The sequence below is a fragment of the Myotis myotis genome, unplaced genomic scaffold (genome assembly GCF_014108235.1).
Source record: "Myotis myotis isolate mMyoMyo1 unplaced genomic scaffold, mMyoMyo1.p scaffold_m19_p_9, whole genome shotgun sequence".
Lineage (NCBI taxonomy): Eukaryota > Metazoa > Chordata > Mammalia > Chiroptera > Vespertilionidae > Myotis > Myotis myotis.
In genome coordinates this window covers 90,082,446-90,101,676 of record NW_023416401.1, presented here as the reverse complement: position 1 = coordinate 90,101,676, position 19,231 = coordinate 90,082,446, and the positions used below count along the sequence as shown (strand labels likewise).

The 19,231-nt window shown below is 50.3% G+C and overlaps 2 protein-coding genes across 2 annotated transcripts; one reads left to right on the top strand and one right to left on the bottom strand.

Moving 5' to 3' along the window:
• Positions 1-6,151: 6,151 nt before the first annotated feature.
• FAM217B (family with sequence similarity 217 member B) lies at positions 6,152-13,577 on the bottom strand. The gene is made up of 4 exons (XM_036323008.1): positions 13,424-13,577; positions 11,130-11,241; positions 10,948-11,033; positions 6,152-8,504 (listed from the first exon to the last, which is right to left on the bottom strand). The coding sequence occupies exon 4, from the start codon at positions 8,498-8,500 to the stop codon at positions 7,349-7,351; it is 1,152 nt and encodes a 383-aa protein (XP_036178901.1). The 5' UTR covers positions 8,501-8,504; positions 10,948-11,033; positions 11,130-11,241; positions 13,424-13,577; the 3' UTR covers positions 6,152-7,348.
• Positions 13,578-13,675: 98 nt separating this feature from the next.
• On the top strand, positions 13,676-17,265 carry PPP1R3D (protein phosphatase 1 regulatory subunit 3D). Its single transcript, XM_036323009.1, has one exon. It carries the CDS (start codon positions 14,041-14,043, stop codon positions 14,938-14,940), a length of 900 nt encoding a protein of 299 aa, XP_036178902.1. The 5' UTR covers positions 13,676-14,040; the 3' UTR covers positions 14,941-17,265.
• The last annotated feature ends 1,966 nt before the right edge of the window (positions 17,266-19,231 follow it).

Below are 19,231 nucleotides of genomic sequence, written 5' to 3'. Positions count from 1 at the left end.
GGTTCCTTATGGTTTAGCATTTTGAGTCAGCCACCAAGAGTTGGCCAGAAATTGTCCTGTAAGAGATTTTAATTTTTTTTAAGATTTTTAATTGATTTTTAGAGCAAGAAGGGAGAGGGAGAGAGAGAAACATCGAAGCTCGGTGTGAAAGCAGAACATTAACATCGATCGGCTGCCTTCTGGACGCTCCCCACCAGGGATCGAGCCGCAACCCAGGCAAACGCTGACCGAGAATGGAACTGGCAGCCCTGCAGTGCAAGGGCGACACCCAACCAAGTGAGCCACACCAGCCGGGACAAGACTGTAACCTCTTTCCCCTATGAACTCAACTAATTATTGTAAGTGAGCAATTAGGAGGGAATGCTGCCAAATATAACAGATCGGAGTGCTTTTCACTTTTTGTAGGTGTGGTATCAGGCTAATAATATTGATAATAGAATCACCAACCTCATTCTTCAGTCTTTCATGTTTCTGAATGGTTTTGTGCTCAAGGGAAGGAGAGGGAAGGGAAGGAGAAAAGAGAGAGAGGTGAGGCTGTTTCAGTGTGTGAGACCCGAGGCCAGAGTGGAGAACAGGTGGAGGCGGCGCCGCAAGGCTGGCTGCAGGCAGAGCCCGTGTGGTGGAGCTGGCAGCCTGGTTCAGCCCAAATGGCTGGGGCATGAGAACAGACTTCATTTTCCTTGAATGAGCCTAGGGCCGTGGTCGGCACTGCGGCTCTCAAGCCACATGCGGCTCTTTGGCCCCTTGAGTGTGGCTCTTCCACAAAATACCACATGCGGGCGCACGTACAGTGTGATTGAAACTTTGTGGCCCATGCGCAGAAGTTGGTTTTCGGCCTGGGCGAGTCTATTTTGAAGAAGTACTGTTGATATTTGGCTCTGTTGGCTAATGAGTTTGCCGACCACTGGCCTAGGGACTCACACCTCTGAAGTCATCAGTGGCACAGCCATGCCTGGAGCTATAGAAATCCCCTTGGGTAACCCTCAGAAGGACCCAGAGAAGAACGCTCATGAGTTCAGACCCGTGACACCCACCATCCAGGCCCCTGACACCCACCATCCAGGCCAGTGCACACCTGGTCTCTAAAAACTAAAAGCATGAATGTTAAAGGCAATGGTGGACCTGAGAACCCTCCACTCACAGCACTCACTGCAGCAGAGTACCAGAGTGCCCTGTTCTGGAGCCTGAGCCAGAGGATGCCTCAGGCGGAGAAGACAGCACAGATAAGCCAGGCTGTTAGTGGCAGAGGTCAGTAAGGGTGACAAGCTGTCAAAGCAGTGGGTGCGAACTTGCAGACCTGGAGTGCCAGAAAAGCAGGTTTCTCAACATTCAGCCCCAGGATCCTATGAAGTTGCATTTAGGTCCTGCAGGTATGGAAAACTCCCTTTCCTGTGGGGAGGTGATTTTCTTTCCACCTCTGGGCTCTTGGCTGAGAACCGCACCCCTGTCATAAAAGCCGGCTGAGCAGGAGAAAAGCAAACAGGAGTTAATAACCTGCGCTCCTGGGCGAGCCCCGGGACACTGAGGAGCCCGGGAAGTGGCCCAAGCTCCACCTGGAGAAATGGGGAGTCTTGTTGCTTTCATGGCGTCTGAACAGAGGCAGCTGTGGGAGACTAAACCGTGTGGTGAGGCAAGAGAAAGACAAGGACGCTTTTAAAATAAAATCTGTGTGGAATTCTCTGCCTGGACCGGCTCCCGGCAATTCTCCTGGGCCCAGCTCCTCAGCCCTGGTGCTAAGGATGCTACTTTCTTTCTGGGGATGCCTTTCACATAGAGTTTTCACCTGCTTTTAAGAAAATAAAAAGGTAAGAGTGTGTTTCTTGTATTTACTGCTTTTCAAGTGCCTTTACCTGAAAACTGTCATATGCCAGCGTAGCGGACGGACGTGGCCATTGGTTCTGAACTGACCTCCCCTTGTGGGGCCTGAGCCAGGCTCGCAGTCTGAGCAGCGCAGCATGAGACTGTGAGCTGAAGAGAGGCTGAAGGTACACGTGCCGCCTTCGTTTCCTCTAGAACATCACTCACATGAGAGGAGTTATATTCATGACTGCCCACTTTTAAAATCCCATGTGTATTTTCCAGTGTGATCACAGTTCATTTCTTAAGAAAGGGCTCTATGAAGAGTTTCAGAAGTTAGTGATTTATGTTGTGTTCCTTCACTGAGCATTGTTCTGTGCTACAGAGTTTTGTGGTGGTAAAGCAATCGGAGGAGGAGGCGCTGACTGGCGGGGTTCTGATGCCAGACCAGCCTAGTAAGCACCCCATAGCGCAGCCCAGGCCACTCCCGCCAATGCCTGCAGGGTCAGCGGACAGGCAGCCAACAAGGCTTTCCCAACAAGGCAGCCACAGGAGCTGGCCCCAGTCAAGGACTTTCCTCGTCTCTATGAAATCCTGGCCCCAGCTCCTACCTGAGGAGGCTCCTAACCACTTAGTTTTGGTGCTGCCCGATCTGAACCAATTTTTGCTCAAGTAAACTTAAAATGTTTAATATGCCTCAGTTTAACTGTTACCAATGGTATGGGGTGTTCAGCACCTGCTGGCACTGAACCAACCATTTAATTCTCTGATGCAGAGTGACACTAAATGAAGAACACGCTTTGGAGCCGAAATCAAACAGTCATTTTCTTGCCCGTTTCATTTTGGTTACAATAAAAATCTTTTCCTTTGATTAGAAGGTATTAACAGAACAAATTCAGTGCTATTGAACAGGTTTAATCGCCACCTTGTGGAGAATAAAATAGCAACATCCAATAATTACCATTTTCTATACACACTAATGATTTAAAACCTTTAATATGGTAAGTTTTCAAACGATCAAAAAAAAGGTTTTTTAAAACCATGGTTAAAAATAAGTCAGCAGGTCTAAAATGGAGTTGCTCTTGCTGAGCCCCAACTTCATTAAATTGACACTTAATTACAGTTTCTGCTCCCCCAGAAATGGCATCTTCAACCAGCCAATTGGGAGTCACCTGATCAGCACTGGCAGGTCATCTGCCTGATAGACCCCGTGGGTGACCTAGCAACCACCAACCACGGAGCTGCGCAGTGTAATGCCCTTGTTTCCGCCCCTCCTGCCTACAGGTCTTTCCTTCTGCACAGTTGCTCCAAGCTCCCTTCAACCTGCGAGAAGGGATGCTACCCAATTCATGAATCATTGAAGAAAGCCAATAAGGTCTTTAAAAATTACTCCGTTGAATTTTGTTTAACACCCCCAAAGCCATGAGCAGCCACTGTTTGGTAGACTCAGAAGCATACATCTCATGGTCAGAGGCGAGCTGAGAAGAGGAGCAAAGGGCCTCTCAGAGGACTGGTGTGGTAGCTGCTCAAAACTGCCATCCCCGCCCAGCCGCCTGGCTCCGCATTTGAACGTCAACCCACGAACCAGGAGGTCACGGCACATTCCTGGTCGGGGCACATGCTCAGGTTGCAGGCTGGATCCCCAGGAGGGGGCGTGCAGGAGGCAGCCGATGGGTGTTTCTGTCTCATCACTGAAAGGCACAGCCCGCCCTGCTGTTGTGGATGCTGCTTCCTGGTAGAAAGGAGCTGGGCCAACATTTTCTCCTCGGCACCTCTCTGATGTAGCCGAGGAGAGATGAGGCAAGCCCTGCAGGAAAACTGCATTGAAAGCAAAGCAAAACCATCTCAGGAAAGTCCAGACAGTATTCTTCTACTGCCCCACTGGTCCTGGGGGAAGGAAAATGCAGATTCACGGAGACGTAAGTATCGGTTTTATTGTGTACAAAAGCCAGCACACAGTAATGATCCTAACAGCAAGTAACACATGCTGAATGTTTTCAGGCTGCTTGGAATGGTGCTCTGTCCATGTAATGAATAAATAATACTGCTTCTCTGTTACATGAAATACAGTACCACCAAGAGTTTTATATTTTAAGGTAGCTGATCAAGCAAGTGCGCATAAAGGAAAGCATTAATGGGCAACGTTTATATCGTGGACGGTAGGAAGTCTTACGTCTTTTCGGAAACTAACAGCCCTGGGGACCATTCCAAACACCTTCCTGTAGCTGTTAGCCATCATAAGGCCCACAATAGCCTCGCCCCCATCTTTTTGTCTTCAGCCCCCAATGTCACCCAAACTTTACTGACTAAACCTTCAGCCAATTTAGTCAGTAAAGTTTTGAGAAACCATCTAAACGTAAACAATTGTAGATAATACTGGTATATTTTTGTAGTTCATGTTTATACGTTTTTAAAACTTTCCCCACTGACTGATTCTAAGCCTAAGTCATTCTTAACACTCTCTCAACTTTTTGGTTACTTTGTTTCCCTGTGGGTTGTTTTAATTTGTTTAAATGCAACTTGTATGTAAACAACTCCCCAGAAATAAGAGGCACTTCTTAGAAACACGGTGACTATTCACTAGACGAGCAGGAAACTCGGTGGCTTAGACATGAACTAAATGAGCTCATACCTACACTTTCGCACGCCGCTTGAAGACCACGGCGTTCATCTACGGCATTTGGTGCATTCAGATATGTTAGATCTGTGATCAGAAATCAAAAAACCAGCCCAGCTGGTGTGGCTCAGTGGTTGAGCACTGACCCATGGGCCAAGAGGTTGCTAGTTCGATTCCCAGTCCGGGGATATGCCCAGGTTGTGGGCTCCATCCCCAGTGAGTGGCATGCAGAAGGCAGCCGGCTGATGCTTCTCTCTCATCGATGTTTCTATCTCTCTATCTTTCTCCCTTCCTTTCTCTCTAAAAATCAATAAGACATATTTGTAAAAAAAGAAATCATAAAACCAGAAGGGTGCTCATCGCTAATCCCCTGCACTATTCATCAGGATCTCTGACCCCATCACAACAGCAATGGTTAAAGTAAACCATCAACCGGAGGCAAAAGAGGAAGCAAGCGAAGCCACTTTGTCAGTCTTTAAAAACCATCCTGTCATGTGACGTTATGACTGCTCCCCGAATTAAGTAACCACCTTCAATGCAAAGAACAAATGTAACATCCGCGGTGTCACCTCTGAATTTCTTAAGTGTGATGGTCCTCCGCTCAGACCACAGGAAGCCAGCAAAGTGAAGCAGCTTGGCCTCTCCCTGCAGGTGCCCCAAGAGCACCCACATGGGATGGACACCGTGCCTGGATAGGCAGCAACTCTGCGGGAACCCTTCCGTGTTAGCATCAGGAGCACACGTGTGTGTAATGGGCTTACAATGATTTACTGGCCAGAAACCCCTAAAGAGCTGTGTGAAAACCCGGCAGAGAAGGAATCGTGAGCGCCTGCCAGTGTGTTTAAAGGGCCCACCTGTCACGCTCACAAGGAGCAGGGCAGCCAGCAATGCATGGGGTGACTCAGGAAGCCCAGAAAGAAAAGAAGAGTCTCTCTGTTTTCAAAACACAGCACATAGACTGGGAACAAAAGAATACTCTAGTGAGGACTAGGGAAGTAATGCGTATGCGATGTCCAGCTTCTGTCTGTGTAAAAGGTGTAAGATCTCAGGATAAGAGCTTGCTTTCTCCGGGCGGGAGGGGGGGGGAGTAGGAAAGGGGGGAGGGGGAGTGTGTTAAGGATGGGGGGGTGATGGGAGGTAAAAAATGTAAGAAAGGATCTGGAAATATGTGAAAATAAAGTCTGGAAAGAAAAAGACTACCATAAAAATTTTATGTTCTTTAGTATGACTGAAATCAGATTTAAAACAGGATCTTAATATTTAACATTTGCCTATTATTTTAATTATGTGTGTCTTGTCCTTATGCTGCTAACTTAGAAAGCACCTTGGATGCCAATGACTGCTGAGGGAAAAGTCTGCAAGCTATTAGATATTTTCAAATGAGAGAGCCACGTTTTTCATCTGCCCCAAAGGTGAACACATAGAAACATGTAAACAGAATACTCTTTTAAAGGGTTAAAATCAGCTACCATCATTAAACATACCTGGAGAGTATTAGACTAAGTGAAATAAGCCAATCAGAGAAAGACAAATACCATGTGATCTCACTCATATGTGGAATCCAATGAGCAAGATAAACTGGCAAACAAAATAGAAACAGAGGCATGGATGCATGGAACATATTGACAGCTGTTGCCGGTGGGAGGAGGAAGAGGGACTGGATAAAAGACGGTGAGGGATTAGCCAAAGAACGTATATGCATAACTCAGACACAGATAACAGTGTAGTGATGGCCAGAGGGAAGGGGGGGCTGGGGTAGGGTGGAAGTAGGCAAAGGATGGGGGGGATGGGGACAGCTGTAATAGTGTCAACAATAAAAATAAGATAAATTTAAAAACATACTGTGCAGCAAAAAGTAGTCAAATAAAGGTTTCAGAGCGATTCCCACTAAATCAGCAGAATCTCACGGCACAGCCCCAGGGACACTTAGATGTGACGTAACTGCAGTGCAGCAGGAAGCCTCCCGAGTCTGCAGCCGCGGGGCCAGCAAGCCTGCCAGGAAGACATGCAGCACCTTCATCCCCATCCACGGCCCACTCTGCCCCCCCGAGCCAGATTCTGAACTCCTGCTCTTGCAAACTAAAAAGATCATTATTCTGACCTCCGACAGCAGGATCTGGGTCCCAAATCAGGAATGTAATAGCTGTTACATTCCAAGTGGTTCCATGTGTTTCTAGCTCAGAGGCCCTTTGTCCACAAACTCTATACGGTGGCTCCTCTTCAGGGCTGGGGGGCCACGTATTCCATGCTGGCTCCTGACAGCACGTCACGCTCACCCACTGACTTCCCACCCTCAACTTAGAGAACACAAATCTAAGATGCTGCTTCTTTTTAACCAACATCCAGGAAAATGTATGAAAACACTAGATTCTGTGGTCTCTGTGTAGCAGGTGGCTTTGTGATAAATGATTTTGCTCAAAATCCATGCTCCCCAGTTTGACAAGGAGCCAGAACTTCTAGGGCTGAATAGGACAGCTTCTGCTTGGAGGGCTCATGATGAGGACAAAAGAGAGAGAGTCCTGACCGCCTCGGACACTGGCATCCGGCACCGGCTGTCTTGGACGCTGGTGACCGGCACTGTTAAACTGTGGGCGCTGTTCTCGTGAAGGGAAAGTGGAGCTCAACCTCCAAGTTCTGTTCTCCACAGCCGCCCACCGGCTCAGTTAACTCTTGCCCCGGGAGTTGTCACTCTGTTCCTTTACCTGGTGCAGACCTTGGTTAATTATTACCCAATGGCTGTCATTTCTTAAGACTGTCAACATGAAGAAAGGCTTCCCAGCATCCTTTTGTTGAAAATACCTGGTGTGGGGACTGTAGAGCCAGGCAGCCCCAAAGTGGCAGTAATCATAACGCTTCTTGACATTCGAATCTTGTCACTATCGGGGGCCTCATATTTAGGGTTCTGCTGGTCTTCACAGCTCACCATTTCGGATGTTATTTGAATTTACGTGGGTTCTGCTTTCCTCCATTCGTTCTGAGTTTTTTCTCACTGGCTACGGAGGCCTGACCACAGTTATCGGCATTTCCCTTTTTCCTCGGATTTGCATGTGCTTGCGTTCTGGAGGTCTTGGGGGGGTCTGCTGCGTCCAGGTTCCCAGGGGGCGCCGGGCCGCGGAGGTTACTGCTGCTCTCCATCCTGCGGCTGCTGTCGCTGCCGGCCAGGTCCCAGCGCGGCCGAGGGCTCCTGCCGCCCTTCTTCTCCTCGGCCCGCGCGCCCGGGACATGCTTCTGAGAGCACAGCCTGCTGGTGCTGAGCCCATCCAGGGGCTTAGCGGAAGTCTCCAACCAGCAGTGGGGCGGGTGGCCTTCGCGGGGAGCGCCTTTCTTCCGCGAAGGGCCCGACTTGGGGGCGCCGTCCTGGTGGGGCCTGGACCCAGCGCTGGCCGGGGGCTTGCTTCTCCCCGGGCTCTTCAGAGGCCCCGCGGGTCCCGGCAAGGTCCCAGGCGCGGGGGGCAGCCGGGCTTTGGCCGCCGCCTTTGCTCTCTCACCCTGGACAGTCAGGATTTGCAGCCACTCGAGCTGCACCAGCCGGTCCACGTACTTCCCCAGAAGCCCTCCTGCTCGTGGCGCGGGGGCCGGCCTGGGCTCCGTGTTGGCGAGCAGAGCCATGTCCCGCAAGTCCCAGGAGTTACAAGGCGGCGGGAGGAAGTCGGGGTAGCAGTATTCGGGTCTGGCGTGGCCCTGACCTGGTTGAAGATCAAGGTCGAAGCAGACCGGGTCGATCTCCTCGGCTCGCAGACGCAGGTCTGGGGGTGTGCGTGGGGACGGGGGGCAGGGGACGCGCTCCGAGTCGGAGAGGTCGCTGGCACTGTCCTCCTCGGAGTCCTCTTTCATGAGCCTCAGGGACTGGAAGTCCAGCAGCAGCTTGTTCCCCGAGGCCCCCGGACATCCGGGCCCCAGCGGACTCCTTTTGGCTTTACCTTCTGGGCAAATGCTTCCTCCAAGCTCCTCCCCAGCCGGAGGGGAGACGCGGAGGAGGCTGCCCTTTGGCCTGGAAGGAACAGGAAGGCCTCCGGACTCGCTCTGCCTTTTCCCTGAAGCGTTCTTCCAACGTGGCACTTTATTCCAAGACCGGCCGGCCTCCATGCTGCTGTGAGAAACAAAACTGCGCTTCTTAGTACCCAGTACCCGGGACAGACACTGTCTGCTGCCCCTCGCCCACAGAACCACCTGGCCAGGGCTAGGGGCCAAAGGCAGGCCTCGCAGCTCCCGGAGCAAGCAGGTCTAGAGACAACCCAGAACTGGTTCTGGAAACGCCATACAACCAACACAGGTGCCAGACATGCCTGCACAGATTCTACTTTATATCATTTACCAGCATTTCTTAAGAGCTCAGGTTATTATCCTAGGCCACTGTGTGTACTTTGAAAACCGCTGGTTTGGAAAGAGTCTGTTGGAGAACTCTCAACCTGTTCTGTTAGCGATGAGCGGTGTTTAATAACATTCAGGAGGAAATCCGCGGCTTCCTCTTATATGCCTGTGTTAAATGAAGTGTAAACAAGATGTAAAAGACATGTTTTATAGAACTTACTAGCTGGTGGGGATCCTGAGCCAACTAAAATCTATAATAATAAAAGTGTAATATGCTAATTAGATCGGACAGCCAAACGACCTTCGGGCCTCATTCCGGATGTCCTTGCGGACAAAGCTGCGGCAGCAGGGGCCGAGGCAGAGGCGGTTAGAGGTGATCAGGCAGGCAGGCAGGCCAGCAGTTAGGAGCCAGTGGACCTGGATTTCGAGAGGGATGTCCAACTGCCAGTTTAGGCCCAATCCCACATCAGGCCTAGACTAGCATTCGGACATCACCTGAGGTAGTGGTTCTCAGCCAGTGGGTCGCAACCCCTTTGGCGGTCAAACGACCCTTTCACAGGGGTCGCCTAAGACCATCCTGCATATCAGATATTTACATTACGATTCATAACAGTAGCAACATTACAGTTATGAAGTAGCAATGAAAATAATTTTATGATTGGGTCACAACATGAGGAACTGTATTTAAAGGGCCAGAAGGTTGAGAACCATTGCCCTGAGGGGTCCCAGATTGTGAGGGGGTGCAGGCCAGGCTGAGGGACCCTCCTGAGTGCACAAATTTCGTGTGCTGGGCCTTTAGTCATATATAATAAAAGGCTAATATGCAAATAGACCCAATGGCAGAACAACCGAACAAACAAACAACTGTTCACTATGATGTGCGCTGACCACCAGGGGGCATGTGCTGGAACATGGTGGGCGTTGGCCATGGCAGGATGATAGAGCAGGCCAAGGCAGGGCACCAGTCACTGTCATTGGGGAGAGCCTCTGGTGGTTACTGAAAATTCTTTGCTCCCGTGCACTGTGGTCCCACCTGGCACTTGCACCTGCTGCCAGCACCGGTCCCGCTCACACCTGCTGCCAGTGCCATGGCTGCTGCTCGCACCCACTGCCAGCGCCCAGCACCAGCCCTGACTGTTCGGTGCTGTCAGCGGGTGCAAGCAGCAGCTGCTGGACCCAATCGCCCCTCAGGGCTTCTCCATCTCCCCCTGCTCCTGAGGGGAGATAGGGGCCGGCAGCCGCCTCTTGCACCCACTGCCAGTGCTGGCCCTGCTCGCACCCACAGCCAACGCCAGAGCTGCTGCTTGTACCCACTGCCAGTGCCCGGAGCCAGTCCTGATTGCTTGGTGCCGTCAGTGGGTGTGAGTGGCAGCTGCTGGCCCTGATCATCCCTCAGGGCTTCTCCACCTCCCCATGCGATCAGGGCAGCAGCTGCCGCTCACACCTGCTGACGGTGCCGGCTCCAATCGCTTCACACCTTCAGCGGGTGCCAGCGGGGCTGATGCCGTCAGCGCATGAGAGCAGCAGCAGGGCTGTTGGCAGACAGCTGACCAGAGTCCACAGCGGCAGGGGCCAGGCAAAGGCGCTAAGGATGGGTCAAGACCCACCCCTATGCCTACCGCAGCCTCGCGGCCCACACTTCCTTTCAAGGTGCACAGATCTGTGCACTGGGCCCCTAGTCTTAATATGAAGAAGTGTAGCATATACAACCTATACCTTCAATCAAAAGCACATTAGCATTTTGAATAGGAAACAGGAACTCTGTATTTAAAAGGACAGAGTTGCATGGTGTCTTAAGACACAATAAGAATGGAAAACTGGTTAGTGCTGTCTGGTGTGTGGTGGGTAGAGGGAACTTCTAAACACAGTGTGCTTGGCTAGAAGAGCACCCAATTCTTCCTGGGGTAATTCATTCTGAGGCAGGACCCCATATCCGCATTGGCAATATTTTCTTTTCAATTTACTTACCAAGGAAATAGCATTTCACTAAGAATAATACTTCTCAGCACCATATGTCAGAAGGGGCAAAAAACAAAATGGGTGGACATGCAACTAGTCATGTTTAAAGCCACTCGCTCACTCATTTCTGCTAGATAAAAATACAGGTGCATGTTTCTTATCCACAGACATATTATTTTCTTTCCCCAACCACACACAGTCCGTCTGGAGGATCGAGATAGCGCAATTTTACAAGATACAGCAGTTATAGGAAAACCGTTTACCTGCTCTTCTGATGAGATTCACTCACCCTACTCCCTTTCTTGAAAAAATCACAGGGCTGGTCATCATCTAGGGCTGGACGCGATGCCTAAAAAACCAGACATGAGGTGATGAATCCCATGAACACACAAGTAACAGGCAGAAATCAGAACAGATCTAAGTATGATCCTCCATCGGGCATCACCTTCTCTGTTGTGCTTGAAATATTCTTGTGCAATCTGTTAGAGGACGGTGAAAGGTGGGGAGGTAGCTTCTTTATTCCTCTTATATTTTGAAAAGACTCCTTACCACTGGAACTATAAGCAACAGAAATCAGTCAATAAGTACTTTTTAAATTCATTTTTCAATTATAGTTGACATACATACTGTATTAGTGTCAGGCATACGACATAGTGATTAGACATTTATATAACTTATCAAGTGATCAGCCCAGTAAGTCCAGTACCCATCTGACACCAGACATGGTCATTAGGATATTGTTGACTATATTCCCGATGCTGTATGTTAGGGACTAATTTTATAACTTGCAGCTTGTACTTCTTAATTTCTTCCCCCTTTCACCCATCCCCCCACTCCCTTCCCATCTGGCAACCATCAATTCTCTGTATCAACAAGTTTGTTTCTAAAAATATGGAACTCTTCACAAATTTCAAAATTTGCATATGATCCTTGCCCAGGGCCCATGCTCAGCCTCTCTGCATCAGTCCGTTTGGGGATGTTGTTGCCAAAGCCAGCACAGTCCGTGAGTATTTATTGCACATGGTCCTGTATCCAGAGTTGGGCTGGTTCTCACTAGCTTGTTTTTAAAACTTTGTATAGTATTAAAATATTGGTGGGAGAGATTGCCTTATGTTTACAGTTTAATCTTTTCTACTTTATTTTCACAGTGGATATTGGGTACGAGATCACACTGCTATAAATGCTTCGAATGGATTCACACACACACACCATCTCTTTGGAAATAACATACTGAGGAAATCTGTGAGGCTAAGGTCAGGTGTCACTCCAAAGCTCCCATATCCAATCATTCATTCATTCACAAATAATTACAGAAGTGCCTAGAAAATGACAGGATTGTGACAATGTCTCACCTCCCATGGAGCTTAACTCTATTGGGGAAGCTCCCTTTCAAATCCCACTATCACATCAACCCATTAAAAGATTATCAATATATTAACACAATATCATATCGTCTTATCTCTTTGTGAAATTCTGTTGACTCAGACCACACAGTGCTGCTACTGCCTTTTGTTTTGAGTGGCCTAACAGTGCCCTGATTGAAAGTGAATGCCCTCTTTAATAATAGCCGCCTGCCTGGAAGGAGGTGGGTTATAGGTCTTCATTGTCTTCCTGGGACTTCGCTGTATTACTTTTCACAATAAGCATGTATGCCTTTTTGGTCAGTTTACATGTGATGGTAATAAAAATCCCATCTGGGCTCTCACAATTAATGAGGTATGCCAAAATCCACAGGCTTGATTTTAGATATACAGGATGTTCTTTACCAACCCTCTTTCATTAGTTTGGTGTTCTTTCTGCTCTGGACAGTAATAAGGAACCCTCTAGAATTCCTGGCCCCAAGCTGCTCCAGGCTTCTGTGTTTTTTTGCACAAAGTTAAGGAGACACATACCCGAAGGCCCTGAGGATGCAGAAAACAAGCTCAGGTTGGTGCAGGCTTGCCTCAGAACAAAGCTAAAAGTCCAAGATTTTGGCTGCAAAAACGCTTCCCAATAAGGATAGCTGCATCAGAGGGTATTAACTCTTGTTCCCACAACTTCCTCTAGGGCAGCGGTTCTCAACCTGTGGGTCGCGACCCCTTTGGGGGTTGAACGACCCTTTCACAGGGGTCACCTAAGACCATCGGAAAACACATATATAATTACCTATTGCTTTTGTGATTAATCACTATGCTTTAATTATGTTCAATTTGTAACAATGAAAATACATCCTGCATATCAGATATTTACATTATGATTCATAACAGTAGCAAAATTAGTTATGAAGTAGCAACAAAAATAATTTTATGGTTGGGGGTCACCACAGCATGAGGAACTGTATTAAATGGTCGCTGGGCATTAGGAAGGTTGAGAACCACTGCTAGGGGCTTGGCACCTAGAGAGGAACAGCAGCAGCACCGCCCCGCCCCCCAGGAATTGGCTGGCGGTCCTGGGTGGCAAAGCATTGTGGGTGACGTGTGGACCAGACGCTTATCTGTGCAGCGAGGCTCCCTTGGTCCAGCCGAGGGTCCAGGCAGCAGGGCATAAGTACAAAGAGCTGGCCAGCCTAGAGGCTTGAAATGAGCTTGGCGGCCAGCTCCTGGAAAGGCCAGTTTTTGCAACCCCTCCCTCCCTGCCACCAGTAACCCATAAATCCAAGGCCCCACAGCATGCGTTTTCCTTGTCTTCCGTTTGTGCAGACACGGATCTATGATCTATAGGCGCGCGGGCCTGGCAGACGCAGACAGAAATTGATCAGACCTGTTTCTCCATCGCCGAGGATACGTGACGAGGCCAGCCTTCCTTCCCAGCGCCCTAGCCGGGAAGCGGTTCTGCTGTGCACCGCGGCAGGGGCGGGCCGGGGGCGGCGCGGCGGCGCGCAGCTCAGCGGCTCCCCGGCGGCGCTCTGGCCCGCGGGAGCCCGCTCGAGGGCGGCGTCACGAGGGGCGGGGCGGGGCGCTGGCCCGCAGGGAGGTTGCACCCAGACCATTTGCAGCCATGTAAGTCAAGTAGCGGACCGGGAAGGTGGGAGGGGCCGCTCCACCCACGCAGCCTTCCTCTACTGGTAAGAACCTTCCAGGAGGCAGAGCCCCGGTGCGTGCGCTCCCCGGTGGCCCCGAAAAGCTTGCCCTGGAGACAGCATTCGTCTCTTGGGAAACAAGCCCTGTTTTCGCTGCAACTAACGGAAGACCTGGGAGAGGACTCGAGGGGCGAGGCGGCAGAGGCGAGACGCAGCGGGTCCAGGGTTCCCTCAGGCTGCAGTTCCAGCGGACACTGGGGACTTCTGAGCACGGCTGGGGACGCCGCGAGGTATTGGAGGCGGGGTCGGGAGGCTGCCCCTCCGATTGTACCCCCATCGCCGGGGGGCCTGCTGGGCCATGTCCAGAAGCTCGGGCCCCGCGGTCCTGCCCCGCGCCTTGGGATTCCGGAAGTCCGCCCCGCGGAGCCTTAGCTGCCTCTCGGACCTGGAGAGCAGCGCGACGCCGGAGGAGCGGCCTTGCCGGCCCCACCGGAGCTTGGGTCGCGCGCCGCCGCCGCCATCCGCACCATCAGGCTGCGACCCCAGCCTGCGACCCATCATCGTGCGGCGGGCGCACTCGCTGCCCAGCTCTCCCGAGCGCCGCCAGAAGGCCACGGGCGGCCCTGGCGCGGCGTGCCGGCCGGACTGCAGCCGGCAGCACCGTGTGCGCTTCGCCGACGCACTGGGCCTGGAGCTGACGCAGGTCAAGGTGTTCAACGCGGGCGACGACCCCTCGGTGCCCCTGCACGTGCTGTCGCGGCTCGCCATCAACTCGGACCTGTGCTGCAGCCGCCAGGACCTGGAGTTCACCCTGCAGTGTCTGGTGCCTGACTTCCTGCCGCCCATCGAGGCAGCCGACTTTGGTGAGCGCCTGGGGCGGCAGCTCGTGTGCCTGGAGCGGGTCACCTGCTCGGACCTGGGCATCAGCGGCACCGTGCGCGTGCGCAACGTGGCCTTCGAGAAGCAGGTGGCGGTGCGCTACACCTTTTCCGACTGGCGCAGCACCCACGAGGCTGTGGCCAGGTGGCGGGGCCCCGCGGGTTCTGAGGGCACTGAGGACGTCTTCGCATTTGGCTTCCCAGTGCCACCCTTCCTGCTGGCGCGGGGCTCCCGCGTGCACTTCGCAGTGCGCTACCGCGTGGCCGGCGCTGAGTACTGGGACAACAACGATGGTCGAGACTACAGCCTCACCTGCCGCAACCACGAGCTGCACATGCCCCGAGGGGAGTGCGAGGAGAGCTGGATCCACTTCATCTGAGCCTCGGGCCAGGGACCTGGCGCTCCTGCTCCCAAGCCAACCTGCGGTCACTTCTTAGCTGGGCGCTCACAGAAGAGGCAGCTGCTCTTCCCTGCACTCCGTCTCCACACCTAAATCTGACCTCAAGTCCTGCTGCAAGGACCCCTGGCAGTGGCCATCCTGCCATCTACTTGAAACGTCTGTGTCAGCTGTAAAATGTAGCCTCCGGTGGCCAGAGGCCTAGTGTGTACCATGCTGGGGACGTGCTGGGTGGATAGGTGCAGGAGTGCTGGGCTCTCTGAAAGGGTTCTGACTGGGTTTCTGGGAAAGGCCTGCATCCTCCCGCTAGGAAGGCCTGATTGCTTTTGCATGTGTCCTGATTGGGTCTCCGTAAACATGGGTGTTATTTATTATTGTGATGCTGGGACCTTTGATCCCTAGTGGTTGCCTTCCCGGGAGCATTCTGGATTTAATAAGCTAAAAGAGAAACCAGTTTGTGTATTTGTGCCCCAGTGTGACCCCCATCATGGTTCCTTGAGGCATTCCTGCCCTGGGACAAGGAAAACCCCAGCTTGCCAATGTTTGTGAACTTCTCACCGTGGAAAACTATTAATAGGCAAGCAGTGTATGCCCCATCAGTCATCACAACCATTCCTGGGAATCCAGGCTGCCCTGGTGAAGCTGTGTCTCCCACATCACAGCTGAGAACGAGGAAAAGCTTACAATGTTAGCAAACAGCCTCAGTGTCTCTTCTCACATCTCGCACTTCTCTTGCACCTATTTGATAATTACGTACCCGCATCTTATCAGGCAATTAATTCTGTTTAGGCTTGAAACTACCTAAACAGGATAAGAAACTCTGCCTTAAGTTATTAAAAATTTCAGGCACAACGCCCTTTTCAATTACCTTTTTGATGATCAAGATGACTCTGTCTTTTTAAGTGTCAGACGATTCCAGCAGTCATCTTTCAGAAGTGAGGATGCCAAGTGGAATTAGGAAGTTTATTCAGCAATAGCCAGAGCACTGGAGGAAAAATAATTCACAAATATTTATACTTTTTAATTGTTTTAAATTGTATTTATATACGCCCAGGTTTTATTTTAAATTATATGTACCTGGTTTTATCAGCTACCTGCCAACTTAATTCTTTGTGCCTTCAGATCAGAGAGTTTCTAACATTGTTGGGACTTGTTTCCCAGTTTTAAAATGTTAAATGCTCTTCTTCTTTCTTTCTTTTCTTTTTTCTTTTTCTTTTTTTAAAAATATCTCCAACTAAGAAGTCAAGGCCATTGTCCCCTGCAGAGGGGACAATGACTTATTAGTAAAACTCCCAGCAGGGGCTGGTGATGTCTTTTGGTGCTGAGTGATGCTTCTCTGACAACAGGCGCTAGCTCTGAAGTGTGAAAACCCAGCCAGGGTAGACAAGGCCTCCCACTTGTGGAGTTTAATTATGACACAGTTGAAACCTCTGAGGTAAATTGTGACAGCTGTCACCTATGAATTAACTCTGAATTTTTTTAATGCTTGTTGACATTTGTTAAATCAGTATGTAAAGGGCGAGTTTTGCTTTTTAACCAGTTTGTTTTTTACAATGGCAACTTTTGTGTTTTTAAAATTCCAAGAAGAAAAAGGCTTTCTGATCTAGAGGGAGTACTTTCTGATTTAAGAACACTGAATTTTTATTTAAAATATTGTGATTAAATTGAACAAGCTTTGGCTATTAGCATTTTTCACTTCATTAACTTGCAAGAGAGAGAGAAGCCTGGTTGCATTTCCTGTTGTTTAACAAACTGTCCAATTAGGTCAGCACTCCTGTAAGAGCCCTGACTGCTATGTCCTTGGTCCCAACCCAGATTGCAAGAAATTATCCAGAGTATTTATGTACGAAGGTTAGAGCTGCCAAATGTATAAAAGCATGTAGAGAATCTTATAATCCATGTAAAAGTTACTTGCCAAAAGGTTCTAGTCATGGATGATAAAGTAAATATTATATCTTCAGTATTAAAAGAACCTCAATGTGCCTTTAAAAAACTTAAATATACTTGCCTAGTTGATAAAGTTCAGCTTAACGAGAACTTTCAGACCCTAAAACACAGTTATATTGCTTAAATGTTAACATTTTGTAGTGGGTTGTCTCCCCAAATATATTTTAATGTCTATCATTTGAAGCGATCTCACCCAGACGTAAAATTAAATTGTATGTGCACAAATTGTTAGCTGGAATGTGTTTTTCTTGTAGTCTCATTACAGAAACATGTGTTAGAAACTTCTTGATTGTTTAAATAATTTCATGGTTAAGTCTTATTTTTACCTAAATAGTCAAACTTAGTGCCTTGCAAAAAAAATTTTTTTTTAAATTGTATGCTAGTACCTCAGTTCCTGTAGCACAGTTGTGCATGTCTTTGAGAAATTGAAATACAATCTTTTATGCCAAGTCACATATGAAGAAAGCTCTAGGGCAGTGATTCTCAACCTTGGCTGCACATTAGAATCACCTGGGAATTTTTAAAATCCTGATTTCTGGGCCTCATCCTCTGGAAATTCTGTTTCTTTGTTATGGGGTGGGGCCACAACATTAGTAACAAAGAAACAGAATTTCTGGAGGATGAGGCCCAGAAATCAGGATTTTAAAAAGATTCCCAGGTGACTCTAATGTGCAGCCAAGGTTGAGAACCACTGCTCTAGGGGGTTGCAGGGGATGAGACAGTATTGTACTCTTGTGTGTCTGACTCCCCCTGGATTGTGCCTTGCACACACGAGACCGAAACTAATATGCATTGTGTCCTCTCTTATTTGCTTGCCCACAGTGCTAGGTGCTGTATTTGATTTCATTTAATTCTGAAAATTACACTACCTGGTAGATAACATCCCCATTTTTTTTAGTTGAAGAGAGTGGAGCGCACCTGAAGTCCCACAGCTGGTAAATAGCAGTCAGTACCCAAACCTACCCCAGAACCCAATTTTGATGATGATTGATAGAAAAGAATTTTTATCTAACACTATAATCTAAAAACCTATTTAACAACAAATAAGATTAAAAAGAGTGATTGCCTTTTTTTCTTCCTTGTGGTGGTATACTGATGTTTACCAAACAATTCCTATGCTTTTTGTACAAATGAAACAATAAAAGAAATCTAACTCTTCTCCTCTGCTACAAAGTGGCACATTGAGAAATCACTACTTATAATTTTTGAAGTGTCTGCTGTATCCATTTCTGCATGGCTTGTATATTTTACCCAAGCACGATTGCTTTTATCGTTTAAACTGATACTTTAAATGGAAACATTGTAAAAACCCTGGGATATACTGATGCTCCTGCTCAGTATCAGGCCCAGAGGGGCGAAGCCTAATTTCCCAGAAGGGACTTGGGTTCTGCCTACTGAAGAGGCAGCTGCTCCTGCTTCCAGGAAACCCAGGCAGGAAACCCTCCAGCAGAAAGGACACGGGCTTGGCAGCCTGGCGGGGCGGGGCGGGGCGGGGCCGGACAGGGCGGGGCTGTCGGGAGGAGGGGGCGTGGCCGGCGGAGAGGGAGCGAGACTGACGCAGACTGAGTCTTGGCCGGAAGCCAGGGCTAGGGCGCGGCAGTGAGGCTTTGAGGTCCGCGGGGACTTGGTCCGTGTGGCTCTGCTGCCCTCTGCCGGCCCGCAGCGTGGGACTCTCCAGAGGGTGTGCAACCCCAAGCATCCTCGCAGGTTCGCTGGTCTCCCTCGTCTGTGCGGCCCTGACTAGCCCTCCCGGGTGGTTGTGGGGATGGCAGGGGCCCTCGGAGGAAGAGACAGAAGAGAAGCTGAGGCCTCCTCTGGCTGCGCATACCTGAGGAGAAGCCTTCCGGCGAGGACGGCGCCCGGGAGGGGTCAAGGGTCGGGGTTGGGGTCATGATCAGGACGCTGCAGTCCACTTACTTGAGGCTCAGAGCCACGCCCACCGCGGCGCTCCTGACTCTGGCCTCCTGCTGCCGGCACGCGCGACGGTTACAAGGGGCGGGACCTTGCTGGGCGGTAGCGCTGATTGGACATGGTGCATAGCGCTGATTGGACGGACGCTTCCCGCCTTCCGCTGGCCGCCTCAGGCGCTGAGACACGACTCTGGGCGGCCGTTGGGTCTGGACTCCACGCAAACTCCGAGAGCGGCAGGTTGAGCTGGGCCCAGGGGCGGGGGACCTGCCGGCCCAGACGGTGAAGGGTGAAAGAGGAGCCATTGTGAAAAAGGCCAAGCAGGCGCGGCGCCAGGTTTGAGGGCGTCCAGAGGGCCTTGCGTAGCCCGCGGGGGCGGGGGAAGAGGCGCTCTGGGGTCCGAGGGGGCGGTGCGCGC

Coding starts and splice junctions, on each gene's coding strand:
- PPP1R3D (XM_036323009.1), top strand. CDS start 14,041: ATGTCCAGAAGCTCGGGCCCCGCGGTCCTGCCCCGCGCCTTGGGATTC.
- FAM217B (XM_036323008.1), bottom strand. CDS start 8,500: ATGGAGGCCGGCCGGTCTTGGAATAAAGTGCCACGTTGGAAGAACGCT.